This window comes from Hippocampus zosterae, chromosome 1 (genome assembly GCF_025434085.1).
Source record: "Hippocampus zosterae strain Florida chromosome 1, ASM2543408v3, whole genome shotgun sequence".
NCBI lineage: Eukaryota > Metazoa > Chordata > Actinopteri > Syngnathiformes > Syngnathidae > Hippocampus > Hippocampus zosterae.
This window is the reverse complement of record NC_067451.1, coordinates 718617-738416: the sequence shown is the minus strand read 5'-3', so window position 1 is coordinate 738416 and position 19800 is coordinate 718617. Positions and strand designations below refer to the sequence as shown.

General features: G+C 45.5%; 1 protein-coding gene across 3 annotated transcripts; it reads right to left on the bottom strand.

The window, feature by feature from the left end:
* Nucleotides 1-513: 513 nt before the first annotated feature.
* sf1 (splicing factor 1) lies at nucleotides 514-19223 on the bottom strand. 3 transcript variants are annotated; one of them, XM_052056714.1, is made up of 14 exons: nucleotides 19089-19223; nucleotides 17759-18186; nucleotides 13787-14053; nucleotides 12366-12497; nucleotides 9789-9864; nucleotides 7007-7159; nucleotides 5490-5579; nucleotides 5208-5391; nucleotides 5011-5126; nucleotides 3734-3841; nucleotides 3466-3661; nucleotides 3180-3387; nucleotides 1876-2040; nucleotides 514-1777 (listed from the first exon to the last, which is right to left on the bottom strand). In XM_052056714.1, exons 2-14 carry the CDS (start codon nucleotides 18162-18164, stop codon nucleotides 1446-1448), a joined length of 2433 nt encoding a protein of 810 aa, XP_051912674.1. In that variant the 5' UTR covers nucleotides 18165-18186; nucleotides 19089-19223; the 3' UTR covers nucleotides 514-1445. The 3 variants fall into 3 exon arrangements, 2 of the variants coding, with proteins under 2 accessions (XP_051912674.1, XP_051912731.1); XR_007961052.1 differs by lacking the exons at nucleotides 514-1777; nucleotides 1876-2040; nucleotides 3180-3387; ... (3 more) ...; nucleotides 5208-5391; nucleotides 9789-9864; XM_052056771.1 differs by lacking the exons at nucleotides 514-1777; nucleotides 1876-2040; nucleotides 3180-3387; ... (7 more) ...; nucleotides 12366-12497; nucleotides 13787-14053 and adding an exon at nucleotides 14762-16194.
* Between the last annotated feature and the right edge of the window lie 577 nt (nucleotides 19224-19800).

Genomic DNA, 19800 nt, shown 5'->3' with positions numbered 1-19800 from the left:
CGACGCGCAATATATATATATAATATATAGATGCTAACCCACTCGTCTAAACACGGGGTCTTGATCAATATTTCATGTGTGGAATATGAATTAAGATGAAGAGTCGACCTGTTTTTATACATCTCAGTGCGTGGCCATCTCTCACAGTCCCGACATTTGCTGTCAACTGAAAATGACATCACAGTGCCCAAGAACTATGGTGGCAGTACGGACGGGATGGGAACCAAATTCGGAAAATACATCGTCACTTGCCGAAAATGAATCGACTGGTATGGGGTAAGAAGTGTTGGGGATCATCATGTTGAAAAGTTGTCAATGACCCAAAATAATAATAATGATGCCTTGGATTGGCCGAGAAATACACTAGCCGTATTTTCCCGAAAATCCTGATGGGCACCCGTCCGTCTCCGAGTACAAGGTAAAATGGCCTGAAATGAGTAAAAAGGAATGTATTTATATAAGAAAATATAATATGTCGTGGAACATCACTCAGAATACCCAATTTAGACACGATTCCTTCCAAAGAATCAGTTTATTTCGAATCAATCAAGCGAGCGATGTAACAACAGGAACAGAATGCAACGAATCTTGGAATAGCAATTACTTGGTTTGTTTGGACATTGCAGAAGTACGGCAATAAGACAAAGCATTCAGCTTCATTTTATCGCAGGAAGGTGATCAGAAAAAATAATAATATTAATAATTAAAAAAAAAGGTCCAACTCTCATTTAAATAGTCCAGAAGGGTTTGGAGTACAATGTTCCCCCTTGTTCAAACGCAAACGTCACAACTGAGAAACATGCAAACAAATCCTCAAAAACTAAAACACATCACTTTTTATTACAAAAATATGACTCTTCGTGAACTCAAACCCAACAACGGACATCGGCGTGGGGACCTCATTCACTCGAAACACCATCAGCTCTTGAAATGGATCATGCAAGTCATCAAATTTACCCATTGGGTGCTTTAATCAGTAGACAAACCAAAACAAACTGCATAGCACTGCAGAACCGAGGCCTGAGAAAGTGTTTTCACTCGCTCTCACTCTCTCACACACACGCGCACACCCACACAGGGAGCTTTTGCAGTGATACAAACTTTGAAAAGAGAAGAACTCTTCTTCAACTGACACCAAGTGAACTAACATCATATCTGCGGTAGATGTGTTGTTTGTTACAAGACGGGAACCATACAAAACTAGGAACGCGTGCTCCGAGACGACCGCATTGTATCCCATCTGCCAATCACACTGAATGCCCCACCTTTGATTAACCTCGTATTCATTTGACACTTCGGACTTCTAACTTAGCCCCCTCCCCCCCCAGATTCTAAAGTATCTCCCTTAATTCTGCCCGGTGGCATACAAAACTCACAGGTTATATGTGTATAGATGACCTCAGTCTATTGAATGCGACGCGGACAATTCTCTTCACATTAGGTTGTTAATTTTGGGGCGGAGGAGGCGGAGGTGCCGGGGGCATCCCAAACGGGGGCATGCCCGGGACCCCCATTCCCATCATGACAAAGTTGGAAGGGTCCATTGGCGGCGGGGGTGGCGGAGGCGGGGCATACATCATGCTGGCTGAGCCAGGGGGCGGCGGTGGCGGAGGAGGGGGTGCACCGGGCGGGAGGGGTGGCTGGACCCCCGGGGGCGGTGGCACCATGGAGGGGGCGCCCATCGGAGGTGGGGGCTGGGGCGCAGAGGCCGCGGGCTGCTGCGGCTGTTGCCATGGAGGGAGAGAGCCTGTGCCAGGGCTGGATGTGGTGGGGGTATCTTGGGGGGAGGGGAAGAGGAGAGGAGGATTAATTGCTGAATGAATGAATGAATGAATGACTGAACGAATGAGCGTGTCAATTTTTGGTTGTTCTTACTTTGTTGCCAGGGCAGCGGTGTGCTTGTTGCCATGCTGCTCGTCGGCGGTGGAGGAGGGGCCTGCTGTTGCCACGGCGGCAAAGGACCGGACGGAGGTGGCGGCGGCTGACTGTTGGGAGGAGGCGGCGGAGGGGGCATCATGCCCATGGGAGGTGGCATCATGCCTGAGGACAACAAAATGTCTAGAATGTGAACCCACACTTTTCAAACAGTGCTCGACATCCTTTATCAAGCCCAAGTGGCTTTTTTTTTAATACATTTGAACAGTCTCACCCCACACTACAAACAAAAATAGCAAGGAAAGTTTACATATCGAGACAACGATTTATTCTGACTTTACTCTGAATGTGTGTGTGTGTCTCTGCGTGACAATTTTCAGCTTTTCATGATGGTTTTGACGTTATTTTTGGTTCGCTGTTTTGATTAGTTGCAAAGCAGGGTTTTTAAAATGCTTTTGTTGTTTAGCTTTAACCATTTAAAAAATATGTATACTGTATGTAGATTATTTTTGATAAGTTATTTTTATAAGTGCAACATTAAAAACGAACACAAGTAAACTACTATTCTCAAATAACTGTTTGACCTTCCTCGTACGTGAGGACGCACACTACCAAAATCAATACATTTGAAATTGACCCTTAAAGCTCATTCATTCATTCATTCATCTTCCGAGCCGCTTGATCCTCACTAGGGTCGCGGGGGGTGCTGAAGCCTATCCCAGCTGTCTTCGGGCAGCAGGCGGGGGAAACCTTGAATCGGTTGCCAGCCAATCGCAGGGCACACAGAGATGAACAACCATTCGCACTCACACTCACACCTAGGGACAATTTAGAGTGTTCAATCAGCCTGCCATGCATGTTTTTGGAATGTGGGAGGAAACCGGAGCACCCGAAGAAGACCCACGCAGGCCCGGGGAGAACATGCAAACTCCACACAGGGAGCCCGGAGCTGGAATCAAACCCGGTACCTCTGCACTGTGAAGCCAATGTGCTAACCACTGGACTACCGGGCCGCCCCTTAAAGCTCATGTAAGACAAAAACAAAGGCCATTCTCGCTCGAGTTTGCTTCGTAAAACTAAGATGGACTTCCAGTTGATTTGCAGCACCTGCCCGGCTGCTTAGCAGATCGGCCTGAGACTGCAATGGCCGCCACGCTCATGAGGATCAGCAGATCAGATCATGGACGGACGCAAAATACTTTTTCCAATCGTCAATTTTCAGTCACTGTAATAGCATTGGTGTGTACGATTCTGTTGTATAAATAGCAGAAGGTGGATTATGTATCTTGTGTGTTTGCGCTCACCCATGTGGTGCCCGTGAGGTCCGTGGCCCTGGCCCATGGGCGGAGGGGGAGGCTGCATCCACGGGGGAGGCATGCCGTTGGGGTTGTGGGGCATGGGAGGGCCTCCCATGCTGGGCATGGGGGGAGGGAAGTTGTGATGGCCTCCTCCGTGCATGGCGTGGAAGTTCCTGTTGTCGCTGGAAGCAGAGCCCATCCAGGGAGGCCGGCTCTGTCGGGAGACACGCAATTAGTCCGAAACAAACTCAATCGCGGCGGGAGTATCTTCATCCCCCCAAAAAATTAATACCGGCGGTCCCTGGCTACTGCTGTGCACGGAGGACCGGGGGGGTCCTCCCTGCTGGCTGGGGGGCCCCCCGCCGGACGTCGGCAGCGGGGCCTCCCCCAGCTCGGCCATGAGCGACAGGTACTCCTTGTCCATACGAGCCTTGTCCTGCGCCGACTGCGGGGGCTCGCCGCCCGTTGCTCTTTGGGCGGCGAAGGTACTTTGCGGCGCACAAAACGGGAAGACGTTTAGTTTACGCGGAAAAACGGAAACGGAAGGCTTTCGTCGTTACCTGGTGTATTTGCAGTCCGAGGAGATGTGGCCCGCCCCGCCGCACTTTGTACACAGGGTGGTGTTGGTGATGCTGCGGGGCTCCGTGTTCTGCCAAGGGCGCAGGATCCTACAGACAAGGCGGGTTTCAATAGTTTTGTCTTGCTGGACCGCAGGGGGCCGATTGGCTTCAAACAATACTGAAAAACTCTCACTGTTCACATCCTCATGAGTGAAGAGCACATCAAGCAAAAAACTACTTGTAAAAAAATGTTAAAATTGTTTGGACGCGTTTCTCTCGCGAAGCCACATAAGCTTTGTCGCGAGTGCCTCTGATGAGGAAAACACCCTAAAATGCGCAGTACTTGGGCGATCATTACATAATTATCCAATCCAATCATTCAATCAAAAGCGGGAACTACATATTTCAGTAATGTCCAAAGTCCGGCCCGCGGGCCAAATCCGGCCCGCGGTCGAATTTCATCCGGCCCTCGGCCCCCGTCATAAAATCAGTGCCGTCTGGCCCGCAGGTTGTGCGCAATGGAACACGTGTTGCATTGACTGAGGTCTCGTAGACTGGTGAGTGATGTTTCATAGAGTACTGCTTCCCTCTAGTGGCTAAATGAGTAATAGCATTTAGACACTAGAGGGCATCACTCACGAGTTCACAAGACATCACTCCGTGTTTCTATTGACCGATATGTCATATTTCAAATGATCCTTGCAGTTGTGGATATGTGTATTGCTTGTTCATTTCCCCGTTGTTCGAGTCAAAGGTTTTGTGACTATTGAAAAGTCACGGTGATACATTTTATGTTTCAAATCAATCAATTTGCACTCAGGAGACTTCTGTTTAAGAAAAAGTCAAGTGAATAAGCAGTTGCAGGTGATATACCCGTTTCAAATGAACCAAAAGAAATTCTTAAGATTGTTGAAATTAAAATAAAAATGGACATGTGAAACAGACTGGCTTACTAAAATTTGTTGAACAATATTGTTGTTCAATGTAAAGAATGTCAGCCAAGGTCGGCCCCCCGACATTTTACCACATAAAATCTGGCCCCCTTGGCAAAAAGTTTGGACACCCCTGACATATTTGGCTTGATGATCGATCTCCGAGGGGGGAAGCATCTTCACAACTTGCTTCACTGTGCCACATCCAATAGCAGCGTCGAGGCACTCAAGAAGGCGTCTTTGTTTATCTCAACGTCAATATTGTCTATGAGAGCTCTTTCTTGCAGTTGTCGCAAAAAGGTGCCATTCGGGATGGGACGAGCGGTACGACACGAACGTAATAACCTGTTGTCATCTTCTCTCAGCGTGCCGTTGAGCCTGGCCAGCTCTCTCAGCTGCATCTTGCGCAGGTCGTTCTGGTCCTCGGGCGTCTCGATGCCTTGCTTCAGGATATTGCGGATCTGCGGGCACATCGTTGGGTCAAAGGCGGTGGAAAGCAAAAGGGAAAAAAAATCCCGGGCGGGGGCTGCTCGAGTCAACACCTGCTCCACGGCTTTCTTGACATTCTCCATGGTGTTGGCCGTGACCAGGGCGTGCAGAGGCTCGTCCTCGCCGGGCAGCATCTGTCCGTCCTTCCTGCCCACCTTGCCCTCCTTCACGGAGCCTTTGCCGCGGATCATGATTTTGGCACAGCATTCTTTTTCAATGTTCTTCAAGGTGTTTCCACTGGTAATCAACAACCCCCCCAACCCCCGGGCCAAAAACACACACAAAATAAGATGGCGCAAAGATGACACAGACGCCACCGTGAACTTCAAACTCACCGCGGTCCGATAAGCAGCCCGACAAAGTTGATCTCGGGGTATTCGTCTTGCGGAATCATCACTTTGTCATTGACTCTGGTGGCTGGGGGTCTGCACAGAAAACCAGGGCAATGGACACACTGCTAAATTGTGGTACAAAAAACAAAAATGGGGCCCGGTTGACATTTCAAGAATCCCGTAATATGAGTGCCATTCGTTTTGTCCACCCGCCTCCCCCCTTTCCCTGAAAACTAATGAATTCACTTTTATTCATTCATTTTAAACGAATTGGATATTTTTCACGTCCAATTAACACCTTTAAAAATTCAATTTGCTGACAGAAAATGACATCACACGCACTCAGGGTTCCTCTAAGGACCCGTCGCGGCTCCACTCGTGAAGGAGCCGCGATGGGTCGTGTGAGGTCATTTTCAGTGGCCAGATGCATTTCTAAAGGTGTTCGCCGGACCTGAAAAAGAAGTCAGGCCACTATAACCGCTGAGGGTTGCGAAATGAGTAATGGCGGCACAGATTTATATCTGCGTTAATATCAGCATGACTTAAGATTTGTTCTTGATTTTACTGCTAGGTGCTTTCTACCGCCTTCATTACCGATTTGTCTTACTGTTTATTGTGCATGTTAAATCGCTCCATGGACAGCACTTTGTATGCAGCGATGGCTGTTTGAAAGTGCTCGAGAAATACTCTTGACTTGACTTAAATCAAAATATATTTGTAGACATCTGCTTTCACTTTGAAAAACCACCGTTCTTGCGGGTTTTACGGGGCCAAACTTAGTCATTGAATCATGATCAATTTGTGAATTTTCTGCGTTGTCCGCTTCAAGTATTCCCATTTTCTAATATAAGGATGGAAATTAACCCATTTAATCCCACATTTTCCCCAGAAATTTAAAAGTCAAAAATCAGGTGTCAATGGTAGACATTTTAAGTAATCAGCAATAAAAAAATTTAGAGCCCTGCAAATTAAATCATTGGTTTCCTTTATAAGTGTGACCGGTGGGATTAAATGGGTTAAGTGGATTTGATTTAACATTTCACAGGTTTTTTCATCTAACTCAGACAAAATAAATCAAGAGATTCGTTGAAAGACAATAGCACTGCGATTTATCCATTTTGTTTTTATATTGCAATTATTGAACGTTTTTTGTTGTTTTTTCTTCTTTCTACCCACATTCTTGCTGCTGGAGCCTGTAAATTTCCCCAGTGTGGGACAAATAAAGGATATCTTATCTTAAAACAATCATCGTTACGGCCCAAGTTTTGAATTTCATGAAATAATTGGTTAACAAACTAAAACTAAATGACGGCGAATATAAAATTTGTTTAGATTAAAATCATCACAAATGGCCGTTTTAAAATATATAGAATAATCGGTCAATTATAATCACATGAAAAAGTCAATAAAGAATGAGTAATTCAATAAAAGCTTTTTTTGGGGGGGGGGGGGTTCACGTGTGCTTCTGCATATATGTGGTAAAGTCACCAACTTCCTTCCTGCCGCATTCGGACACGTACTTGTAATCGGCAGGCGGTTTGAACTCGGGGTTGAGGCCGACCATTTCGGTGATCAGGGCGTGGCGCTCCTCCTCGATCTTCTTGCGCGTGCGATACTCGCGCGTGTTCAGCCTCTTGCCCTCGCTGTTGTAAATGGGCTCCGGCGAGGGAGACCTGCAGGCAGAGACGGGAGACAACAAGCAAACGGTCAGCTTTTTTTTCCATCACCCCCCTCAACACCGAGCGGGCCGATTTGCAATTAGGTAGTCAGAAATTCTCCCTATGGCTAAATTCATTTTTGAAAATCTTTTTTTGGTTATTCCCTAACCGTCATGCCGAGACCATATCAAGGCATCAAAAGTGCCATCTACTGAATAACAACGGTGTATTCTAATGTGACTTGTTGCCGCCATTGCTGGAGAAAGTGATTTAGGAATACGGCACTAACACGTCACACACCGTTGAAGAGAACTCAGCGTGACTGTAAGCAGAGCTCCGATACCCTGAAGGGGCGACAAAGCAAATGTGTGGCCAGAGTTACAACCTGCATACAGGATTTGTTGGCCTAAAAGAGAGAAAAGGTTGGGAGGAAAATGAAATTCTAAGCAGCGGCGCTGAGAGCCGCTCGGTGCCGACGTGGCGGAAGAGGTCCGTACCTCCCCTTGGATGCTGAAAACCTGCATTGCTGCATTAGGGAGGCTCTGTGCTTAAAAAAGGGTTAGGTTGACGTGGGGTAATTTGGGTTAGAGGAAAGGAATTAGGATTAGATTATCCACCTTTTCCTACTTACGATCTCCCAGCGCAGGGAGACATTTGTTCACCATGTGACATAGAGCACATGAAGGGAGCCATTGAAAAAAAAAGAAAAAAAAAGAAGAAATCAGTCCAGCGCTGACGACGTGAAGCACCTCCGCTTGATTGTCCCAATAGATTTGGGAAGGATGCAAAAGAGGGTTTCAGCTGCAAAATTCAACCTTTAGGTTGGCTGTGAAATTTTGTGTTGACAAACTCTTCAGCGCGTACAGACGGCACGGATGCTCAAGTGGGGGTAGACACCTACTGACAATTGGGTCTAATTGGAGAATTCAAGACCCCCCCCCCCCCCCCCCCCACAATCGAGGTCAGCAAAGACCCCATTATCGGATGTCCCTGAAAGATTATCCTGTAAAGTGGGGTATGGTTGAACAATTAATTGAATCCAAATCGACATCGCAGTGGAGAATGCAATTTTCAGATCGTTAACGCATGTACGCGCACACGCGCGCGCACAAACACACATACACACACACGCACGCGCACACACACACACACTTTACCATCGGGGTACAATTTAATAAATACTTTGCCAAATATCTCTGTAACCATATTACATTGGGCCAGTGAAAACTATGCATTTTTTTTAAAGAAAAAAAAACTAAATAATCCAGTAGAATTTACTGACAGCCACCAATATTAATTAATTGAAAAGAAATTCACGTTTGGCTGCAACTGTGAGCTAATGATAATTTGATGCTATGGGAGATTTTTTTTTTCATTTGTTGTGTTGGCGTGCGTTAGCTGCGCCAACTTGTGTGTTTATGTGGCAATTTGTCCATGCACGCCTAATACATGGTTCCGGATGTGGATGGGTGTGTTATGTTGCTAAATTGTTTAATTGGGCTTAATTTTGGCATAAAACAATCTGAGGAAAATATGTATGCAGAATAAATGTTCATTTTGCTCACATCATTTTTTTTTACAGAAGAGGATCGAGCCGGGAACGGAGAAAAAAAATAATTCACAATTCAAATAGCAATCGCAATATTGACCGGGAAAAAAACAAAACACTTGGTTATATTATTTTTCAAAATTGTTTGGCCCAAGTTATGTGGTTTGTAGGGGAAATTATTCAGTTCAGAAAACAGTCGGGGAGTGACGTGTCAAATCTGTTCAATGTTCACAATCGCAATTTTGGTTTGAACCACGAGTCTGATAAACGATAGCTGATCGTCAAGCTACCTTGAAGCAGGCAAGTGGTTTTGGTGAGAGTTTGTCCAACGTCTCAAGCAAGGCATTCACCGCGACAAAAATCTTGGGAGTCGTGCTTGCCGCCCTAATGTCGTGACCAGGTCAGCTCACAGTTAAGCAGGGTCACACGCGGGATTTTTATCGCCTGGGAAGCGGATGTTTGCCATGCTGCCGTAAAAAAAAAAAAAGATCGAAAATGCTGTGCGTGTACCCTGCTTAACTTGAGAAAGCAGAGGTCAACTTCACACGCTTCCGAGAGCAAGCCACTTCCTGTCGGAGATCTACTGGGGGGGCCACTGAATTTCTTTCCTGCTAAAACTCATCAAATATACCATGTGACCTTCTTGTCCGCTGCTGTCCACTAAAAGAGGATCGCACAGGCCGGACGTGGCTCTCTCTGGCTACTTATAAAAATGTCTTACAAAAATACGGCTTTAAATGTTGTTGACACAAACCTGTTTGAAAAAAAATCATGTATTTGCTATTATTGTAACAACACATTTGCGCCCACAAACGGAAAAAAACCCTAAAGTATTAAAATTCTATCACTACTTAAAAAAGTGTGAAGATTCAAGACTTTCTTGCAAATCTTTTTATAATTAGCAAATGATGAGTGACTTGTGTACAGCTACGATTTTAAAAACTAGATCTGTCATATCTAACACATCTTAAGACTCATTCTAACCACAACACAACATGGAAACGTACTGAAAATGAGCATTACCCCCCCCCAAACAAAAGTAATTCAATAAGGTAGAGAAAGAGTTACTGTTCATGGGTTTAATCTTTTTCCGACCTGTCCTCAGGGTTAACAGGGATTCCCAGGTCTCCTGTACGCAGTTTACGTGTCAGGTCTTCGATCTGCAGTTGGACTGGAAGAATTCAGGTTAGGAAAGAAAACAAGGATGGGGAGAAATGCGGTTATCACATCACCATCAAAAAGACGACGACGACGCCCCCCGACGGGGGAGCACCGTCTCGCTCATTCATGAGGTCACAAAAAAGATGAAACGCAACGGGCATTTCAATTACACGTGAGACAAACGCGGTAAAACGGCATACGAGTCACAACTTGCGCCTCGGTTCTAACATTAGCAGTGTGATGCGCATCGTAGACGATGACAAAGCAGGTTAAGCCTCGCGCGACAGATCACCGCAAGAACGCCTCGTTGAAAGCACGACATTTACGCCGGAACGGGACCAGATCAGAAGCAAGCGCAACAATGACATTGTGCGGCTGTGTTCGAAATGATTTGATTATTTCGTTGACTTGTCAGCTCAATGGGAAAAAAAAATGGTTTGGAACACTGGAGTCAAACCCCGTTTTAACGTTTCCACCCCTGTAACGTTCATATTTCAAAGTCCCGACCAAGCATATTTTCTTTACATACACGAATTTGTAAGTGACATTTTTACACTGACAAATGTTCCATACTGTATTCTACATCGTAGTTGGCGGCCATTTTATTGGAAATGGTTACAACAAACTACCGCTGTAACGTACTAATTCGCTATTTACGTTGAACCGAGGCTCGACTGTAGGATTAGGGCCAGTGAAGCGAAAACTTTTTTTAAAAAATCAAATTCTGACTTTCTTCTCAGAAATCAGAGAAGAAAGAGTTCAGCTGGTGGACCTTCCGTCATGAAGACTGAACAGACACAGTTCTCCTTGCTTTGAGCTGACGGAATATGACAAGATCACTACACAGCAGTTCCTGGCCATCCACCCATCCATCCGTGCCGTGACATTCGTTTTTTTCTGCGTCGGCGCAATGCATCATGGGATGCAATGTTTTTTCTGCTGACTAAGTTGTCGCTGCCTCCTTTGGAAAAGGCTGTGTGGGCTACATTGACGGAGCAAACTCTCACACGGGCAACTCAATGGCATTGGTGGGCCAATATGGTGATTCCGAACACAGCCTGCGTGTAGTTCACAGAGAAAGTGAGAGCTTTTCGGACCATCGTTATTATTATTATTATTATTATTTATTTTTCAACCAACAGTGCAAACTAGCAGGACAAATAGCATTCACACAACTTTCTCTGTGAAATTGCTCATGATCACCGCATCTTTTTCCCCCTTCATTTTCTGATGACTCCATCTTGCCTCACATTTCCACGAGTAGAGATGCACCGATTGCATTCAGCGCAGCCGCAGGAATTGCCATTCATGCCCCATACTTCCTTCAGTGGGGTTTTCAATTATTTTATTGTGTGGCTGGCGGCGTCAAATTTAAAAATCGGTGCACCTCATTTAAAAAAAACAAATAAATAAAATAAAAACGATCGAATTGTCTCGATATCATTAGCGTCAATTAGCAGATTCAATTGTCAGCATTCCCGTGTACAGGGTGCCCTAAAAGTCACTATTCACTTGCTTTTTTTATTTTCAATTTTGTTCCAAGTATCATTGAACAGATGTGGGGCTATCACCTTTTGACACCCGACGCTTTGCAGTTGATCTAAGAACAGCTGCGCCAAAGTCAACTTCTGAGCCATGAGTTGAGGAAGACTAAGCTTTCAAACGCAGCAGCTTATCATCTGTTCAAATGCTACCGGAAATGAAAATAAAAGAAGTGAATAGTGCCCATATTGTATTTGTGAATGGGCAAAAGAAACAGCCAAGTGCGACAACGTAAAAGTGGGCACACATACCAGCGGCGAACAAACATGACCAATGACTGGACATTGTTCACAATGTCCGCTATAGAGGAAACTGACGCGTGTGTGTGTATGTTTCTGAGAACGCCATTGCGGGCTCGTGAAGGCAGCCTGTGGGTGCTACCCAGCTGCTTCTCACCCAAACAATCACTTTTGATGAGTTGGCGTGGTTTTGCATGGCAAGTCTGAAATTGCTCGATTGGTTTGCCATTGAAGCAGCATTGCTCGCGCTCTAACCCTCCCACCCCACCACCAACCAATATATATATATATATTTTTTTAAATACACAAAGCAGAACTTTAGCATGTTAAGGAAGGACATTATGAGCTCCCATGCACAGATACAAAATCGGTGTGGTGTTGGGTGGGGACGGGGAGAGCAGGCAAGATGGTGACGCGTGACCTGCAGTTTATGGACAGATATCAGCAAGCGGTGGCGTCTCATCATTCGACAGACACTGCGCCTTGCTAATGGCAGCCCAATGGGATGCAGGTTTGCGCCAGGAAAATACACCACTCAGAAGATGACCAGAGTTAAAAATTAACTTCAGGTGGTTTAGTAAAAAACGGAAGAAAAATCAAACCCTCTTTATGCACCGTGTAGATATGAGATACAAACCAGATGAAATGTAAAAAGTAACCGTGTACATTTAAAGCAATCGTCCCGGACCAGCCGACATGTGATCATCGTAAAATATTGCTGAAAAATTACCTATGTAGGCTCTCTCTTGGTCCCGGGTCAGACCAGGGGGGATGACAGTGGGCATACCCGGTATGACAGTTTTCTGATCGGGCGTCTCACTACTCCACCGGCTCTTCTTTCGTTGTTTCTTCTGGTTGAATTCTACAAAGAGAAACAAAACTGGGTTTCACTCCCCGTTACATTTTTTTTATCTAACTGCGCAAGGATCAACACAGCGGTGTGGACTGGTCAAGCTGGGGAGGCTAGCGGAATCCATAGTAGAGATGAAGCAGCAGGAAAAATTCACACAAGACAGTCAATAAGCCATCCATCACTTTTCTAATTCACTAATCCCCACGAGGGTCCGATTCCAAAAGTTAAATCACACACAGGCGCTCTGAAAACTGCGCAACACATTAAAGTGGCGAAAAAAAATCATAATCAGCTCAACGTACGATTTGAAAAAAACTGTCACTAACAACATCCACATTTCATTTTCACACACAAGACGGCAAAAAATTGATGACAATGATCTATTTCAAAAACAAGGGACTCTTTTCAAATATAAATCAATAACTTTCTGACGCTTTGTTTTTAATTACGCTTACTATGGTTACGATACTATGAGCAATAGTCAGCAACAGCAAGTATGACAAAAGATGACGCATTTATTCAATACATTTGGTTTACAGAGAAGAGAATGTACTTAATTTGAATAAAATAAATGTAAATCAATTGAAGGATCCTGAGAATTAACCCTAACAATAATCAGATTGTAATTGCATATGAGCGCAAATCCCAGAGATTTGGGATTGAGACCGGTTACATACAATACTGTTCCGTTTGGTTCTGGCTGATATCGGATCGGGTCAACCCTATCACTGACGTCCATTATAAATGCATCGAAAATATATTGATTCTACCCCCGCCTCCCCCAAAAAATAAGGATCTGGTAAATCCGCGAGTGCTGAAGCGCCCAATGCACGAGTGGAGACCTCACAATAAACGTCACTCACAAGGTCACGCCCATTTCGGGGAAGCCGTAGTTATCCGAACGTAATTTATTCTTAGTAATACAATTTTAATTCATGACGTTCTGTTTTATTGTGCTTTTCATTTTGGCACAACGTGGTGGCCAGTATTTAGTTTAATAAAAACATCAAAATGACGGTGCCTCATTTGCGCTTGGACGAAATTCCAATTCATTTCAATGGGGACGCTGACTTGTGTGTGTCGGAACACATGGCGCACCTTGCAACTGTTCGGAACTTTCTTTTGGCGTTGAGGCACACGAGCACCGATAAGTACGACGAACAAAACTATTTTCCGTTTGTGTTTTGGTCCGAGGCTGTGTGGAACCCACGCCACCATGCTGCTAAATGGCCATGCGAGCGTGGTAAAATCACTTCACATTCATTTGCCACGACGAGAGCAAGACGCTGCGTGCTTACCTTGTCCGCCGAGCGGCTGCTGTGTAGGCGCCTGGGGCGAAAACCCACCCGCTGCGCTAAACTGGTGCGTCTGCGCAAAAGCCGGGGATGGCATCGCAGGCTGGAATCCTTGTATTGGCGTAAAGGAGGCGGGAGGCCTCGGGTTCGGCATCATTCCGTTGTCAGCGCCGGGCCCCGCGTCGAAGCCACGTTTGGCGCCGATGCTGGGGTGCAACTTTCCCAATGGAGTTGCGTTTGCTCCCGTAGCCATTTTGCCCAGTCCACTCGCTGTCGAAAAAGAAGCGGATTAGTGGGGGCCCGAAATGCGCCGAAAAGGAGCCGGTCGCCTCGCGCTCCGAGTTTCGCGAGCCGCTTTCGAGTCATCAAAATGGCGCCCCGCTCAAAAATCACAAAAGACCGTCGCGAGCTCGGCCGCGGCAGGCTGCGAGCAGACGCGCCATTACGACGCTCCCCTATTGGCCGAAAGAAGCATCGCCTCCCACGTGACGTCACAAGGACACAAGCAAATCGACATGTCAAAGCGTTTGCCTTCCTCCTCGTCCACTTCGGCACGATCACAAGTGTACAAGGTCAATCGTTTTCAGGAGAACAACTTTTTTTTAAAATTTTACGTACATTTTTTTTCCCCATGACAGTCGCACAACTTTCAAATCGCGTGTGGGCTTCTTCCCAGATTCCTAAACCGTGCCATTTTAGACTATGACAAGGAAAAAATGACTTATTTGAACGTGCCCTGCAACTAACTTCATGAGCCAAAGGTGAATAATGCACAGTATTCGCAACTACAGTTTTTAAGTACTCAGGTTGAACGTGACAGGGTAAAAATCAAGCACCTTTTATCTTGTCTAGTGTCGTCTGCCTATGTATTGATTAAAGGCCAATGGTTGCTCAAGGTCTGATCACTTGGCCTGGTAAGATGATTACAGGTAGCATTAGTCTCTACGCCCCAAAATGGAATTGAAACACACCCAAAAGTTGACTTGATTCTGTTTATTTAGGAGGCGACAACAAAGACATCAAGCGGTCCATATAATGAATCAAAATTTGATGGAAAAAATAGTGTGGGTGTTAACAGCAATGCAATATCACATTTTTTGTACTATAACCCAAAGAGACATTTCTATTATACTGCATGGGAAAAAAAAATTGAGGCATTTCCACTAGAACAAATGGGTAGGCCTGGTTTAATGCGCTAGCAAGTCTTAACTAAAGTGTAGGCAATTTAAAGCATAGTATTTACATGTTCTACCATTGCCTCAATTACGTAGCTATACGGTTAGTCTCAGAACTACACTAAAAAGCAAAAAAACACATTTCAGAAAGACTGCGTGAATGTCAAAATCTTTGCAACATGCACTATTATCTTGACTTGACTATTACACTGGCTGAACGTTTAAAGAATGTTGCTACTTCCAAATGGAGTGGAACGTGAATGTATTCAGACTTTCTGCCTTACAAAGTTGGACACCGATTAATTAGATCTTTTTTTTTTTTGTCTTGACACATGAGCAACTAGATCTCATTGGATAATACTAGTGGCCGCATGCTGAACGGCTAAGCTAACCCAGGAACAACTGTCGTCGTGTTGGCTGCGTGAGACAAATGTTGCCGGGATCCCGCGGATAGTTAGAGGTAGTACTTATTATTGGCAGTAGTGGCCACCGTGGGGATCTGCGAACCCGGAGGATACGTGTATCCTTCACCCTCGGTGGGGTTTCTCCGAATCGGACTCCGGTCCCGTTGCACGAATGGGGTAACCGTTGCAGCAGGGACCTGAGGGACCTGATATGCCTCGACGCTAGACGACGGCGCACGAACAGCCGTGGTTGAAGTGGCCGCTGTTGCGGCAGGCGTGGGCACGGCGGCGCGTTGTTCCTCGTAATAACCGGCGCCGTACATATTGGCCCTGTACTTCCCGTAGTAGTCCACAACTCCGTACGGATCTCGCTCCTCGTAAGGCGACCGCCGCATCGGGTAGCCAGGTACCGCGCCATAGTACGAGCCGTCGGTCTGGTATGCGGCCCCGGTGCCGGACACGCCGTAACCTGGATGCGGCCCGAATCTCGCTGCATTCTCGAAGCCCGGACCGGGTCTGAACGGCGCCGCATTCCCGCTGTGACCGGCACCACGGGAAACGCCAGGCACAGGAGCGTAGCCGGCGCCATATTCCACTTCCGCGCCGGTGAAGCCCGCTTGATAAGCCCGGTTCGGAGCACGCCCGTCAAACCTCGAAGCATCGAATCCATCAGAGTTTGGCTCTGAGCCGTTTCTGTGGTAGCCGTTTTGATCTAGCGGGCATTCTTTGGACCAGTGGCCTTCCTGCCCGCAACGATAACAACCCGATCGGTCTCCCATTCCCGGCGCAGTACGGAGGCGGCTAGTCGAAAGCTTCACGCTCATCAGTTTGCCTTGGAAAAGAAAAACTCAATAAGGACTTGTTTGCAATCATTATGGAAAAAAATAAAAGTGTACATCCCACTTGGCTACTCCCAAATTATGCTCGGGGGGGAAAAAAAAAACACGAGATTTGAACATCACAACACAGCAACACAACATTAAAGCTGAAATCCGTAACTTTCCAAACAGGCCCGCCGCATACCGCGTGACGCCACTACGTAGACAAATTAGTTAAGGGTGCACCCTCGAATACCAGGGGACTGACCATTGCATGCCCAACAACTCGCCGCAATTAAAAAAAAAAAAAAAAATTGCACCACCTTCACGTCATTCAATGTTTTTAAGTAGCACGACTAAATTGCGACAGAACCACAAACGCGTCACGACTGTCTCGGAAAAAGGCTCTGCCCGCTGTAGCTATGTTACAACGATAGAAAGAGAAAAAGGCCAATAATTAAGCAGTATGGATTTTTTGAGAGGTTCCCGTGCCCTTGCATTTTGGCAAAAGACTCTCCGCACTTCGCTTTCCAGCCAAAAGGCATGTATGAATTACATTCCTTGAAATATAGATATGTATATAAAATCGTAAAAATCTATTTTATACTGTATTGCTACGGCTTGATCTCTCTTGGTAGAAATGTGTTTATATTGTTTTAAATTCAAATTAAAAAATTTTCTAAATGGGCTGTTCCTTTGATATCGCGACGCTGTTCGCCTGCAGCTCAAATGACAAAACCGAGCATAACTAACTGCTGATAGTTGGCAACTCATCACAACTAGTCGCACAACCCCGTGTCGGGTTACTGTTCTATGATTCTCCGATGCAGCTAAACATTATGGCAAAATTCATCTTGCTCTCACCGTTTTGATTAATTCAGGGGCCCGCGCACCAACGCGAAAAGCAACACGACTCGTCATGCTCATTCCAGTATGCGGAGCTCAATAGTAAAGAAAATAGACAAATTTATATTCAGCCTTGAGCCACCGATGGCCAGTGCAGTATAGGTGGTACCGGACAAACAAGGCAACATTACGGATACCAGCTTTAGAACAGTAGCTTTTCAGTAGGGCTGGGCGATACGGACAGAAAATAAAACGTCCAATTTCCCCACCATTAAAAGAACTCAATTGCAAGCTTTTCTTCAAACAAAAATGGCATTTTTTCCCCTTCTGGGATTTGCGAAACAAGCTTTTTAGCTAGCCAAAATAGATTTGTTTTCCCATGTATAGTAAAAATGCCCTTCGACATGAATTAACAATCTTCAAGAATTTTACATCATGCAATAAAAATGAATACCTTCCACCAAGCTTTTGTCATACAAAGTGGAGATGGTTATGTTCCGTTTCTAAACAGGAATGAAATTCATATTTTTTTGTTCGTTTGTTTTTGCCACCACAGGGGAAGTTGCAAACTACACAACACCGACCAATTAATCGCCCAGCCCTACTATGCTGTTGACATTCGACGTTTCACTCACCTGGTGTATATTCAAGACTTACCTTTTTTTTTTTAAACAACAAAACAGTTAAATCAGATAAGACATTCCCCAATAAAAGCCCAGCCCGAGAGGTCACCTTTGAAAGCCGTGTTGTCTAACTGATTAATGGCCTCCATGGCATCCTCCATGCGTTCCATGTGAACAAAGGCATAGTTTTTAACTATGTCACACTCCACCACCACGCCGTATTCTTCAAACTTGGCCCTCAGCTCTTGGTTGGTGCATGCGATGTTTCCCACATGGAGCTTGGTGGAGCCTCTTGTCTTGCCACGGCTCAGCTCCACGTTCATGGCCTGGCCGTTCAGTTGATACTGGTGGAGGTTGCGGATGGCCTCCTCCGCCTCCGCCTTGCTGTCCATGTGCACGAAGCCGAAACTCTTCAGAATGGAACACTCGGCAATCTTGCCGTACTGAGAGAAGAGTGACCTCAGTTCGTCTGATGTGGTCTCGGGCGAAAGGTTCCCCACGAATATTTTCACCATTGTGACCGTTTACACTTCACTCCTGAAAAAGGGGGTGGGGGACATTTAAAATGATCAGACCGAACTCCATAATTGCAGTATAATGGATTCTGTTCATCGCGGAGGGAACATAACTGGCCCAACCGCTAAAGAGGCTACATATAGAGATGCTACATATACACATTTTTTATATGCACATTCTTTCTAACATCGGTATATTTTAACGGTTTTTTTAATATACTCATACATTTACATAAGTATACTTTAACGGTTTCACCTCCCCACACGCAAGCTGGAAACACATCAGCAAGGCAACGAGCGAGTGTGTGGGCACGGGTGGTACTTCTTTTGTGTTTAGCGTCGCGCAAACAATATGGATGTCTGCGCAACATGGACGAACCTCATGCGCAGACTACAACAGCTTAGCGAAATGACGCTGGCGTCCCCGAGAACCCTCACTTGAATTAGTCAAGTCAAATAATTAGATCCATGAAATCCACATTATCTAACCGTACAAACTGATAACACGAAAAAACTGAAAACGCCGCCATTGCTGGCCTTGTACAGACACGTTAGCTTTCACCGTGGCCGCCTTAGCAGCGGTACGAGCAAGTCGTGGCCTACCTATTGGCGACGTAAAGGGGAAAATGCGATTCAATCACGATTCAAGATTGTATCGATGCAAAAATATGAAATTGGTAACATTAAATAACATCGGAGCATTTCAAAGGCAATTCAATACTTGCGAACCCATGTAATGTTTCGCACGCGCAAAGGAACGTCAAGATCCCTCAATCAAGCCGTAATCACGTCACTGGGGCGGTTAAATAATGGACTATAACCCGGAGATAATTATTATTCAGTCTTATTATTCAATCTCCAATATTTTAATCCAACCAATTTGAGTTTAGCTTTTTTTTCTTCGATTGTGTTTCGACGGCCTACCTTCGGAAGATGAGTCTGCGTTCACGATCGTCACACTGTAAAATGGCGACGGCGCTAAAGCTAAAGCTAACATTGGGGGTTGGGCTGAAAGTACTTCGGGCTCGTGACCGCTCTCCTTCTGTGGTATTCGCTGGCGGGATTAAAAATCAATTTGATGTTGCATTAGCGCCACCAACTGTATGAGTTTAAGTGCAGAAAATACATCATGTCGACCTTTTATCACACTATCCACATTTATCTGGCCAACACGCTTTTGTTTGAGGGAATTAATTGGCTCGTACCAAGCCTAATCATGCAACTTGCGGCCTGGCGTCCAGGTAACCCTCCGCATATTTTTAGCACAAGATCGACCAAGTTTAGAAATAATTTCCGCCTTTTTGAAGGGTCACCCTCCGCATATTTTCGGCACTGTCCCAAGTCCAAATATTTATTTGAACGTATATTAAACTTGTACTCATGTTGTGGAACTAGCAGGTGTTAATCTTAGGAGTAGTAACATGACGTTCTGACGCCTCTTTGAGCTACGATCCGTCAGCGCGTCCGCCTTGTTGGATGTGGCAACTCTGCCTTGTAAACGGAGTACGCATCATCACGCAGTTTTAAAAAGTGCACAATGCCTCTCCTTAACATGGTAATTAAGAGGTTAGGTACCAACACTTCATGATCTGAATATAAATAAGCCCCACACGAAGAGAAGTTATTAGTTTGTGTT

What these genes read in the sequence shown, in the direction of transcription:
- sf1 (XM_052056714.1), bottom strand. Translation starts at nt 18,164, where the DNA reads ATGGTGAAAATATTCGTGGGGAACCTTTCGCCCGAGACCACATCAGAC. An exon ending in GCAGTAGCCAGGGACCGCCG is followed by an intron (nt 3,388 to 3,465) that starts GTATTAATTTTT and finishes GTCTCCCGACAG; the next exon opens with AGCCGGCCTCCCTGGATGGG. An exon ending in ACCGCTGCCCTGGCAACAAA is followed by an intron (nt 1,778 to 1,875) that starts GTAAGAACAACC and finishes CCTCCCCCCAAG; the next exon opens with ATACCCCCACCACATCCAGC.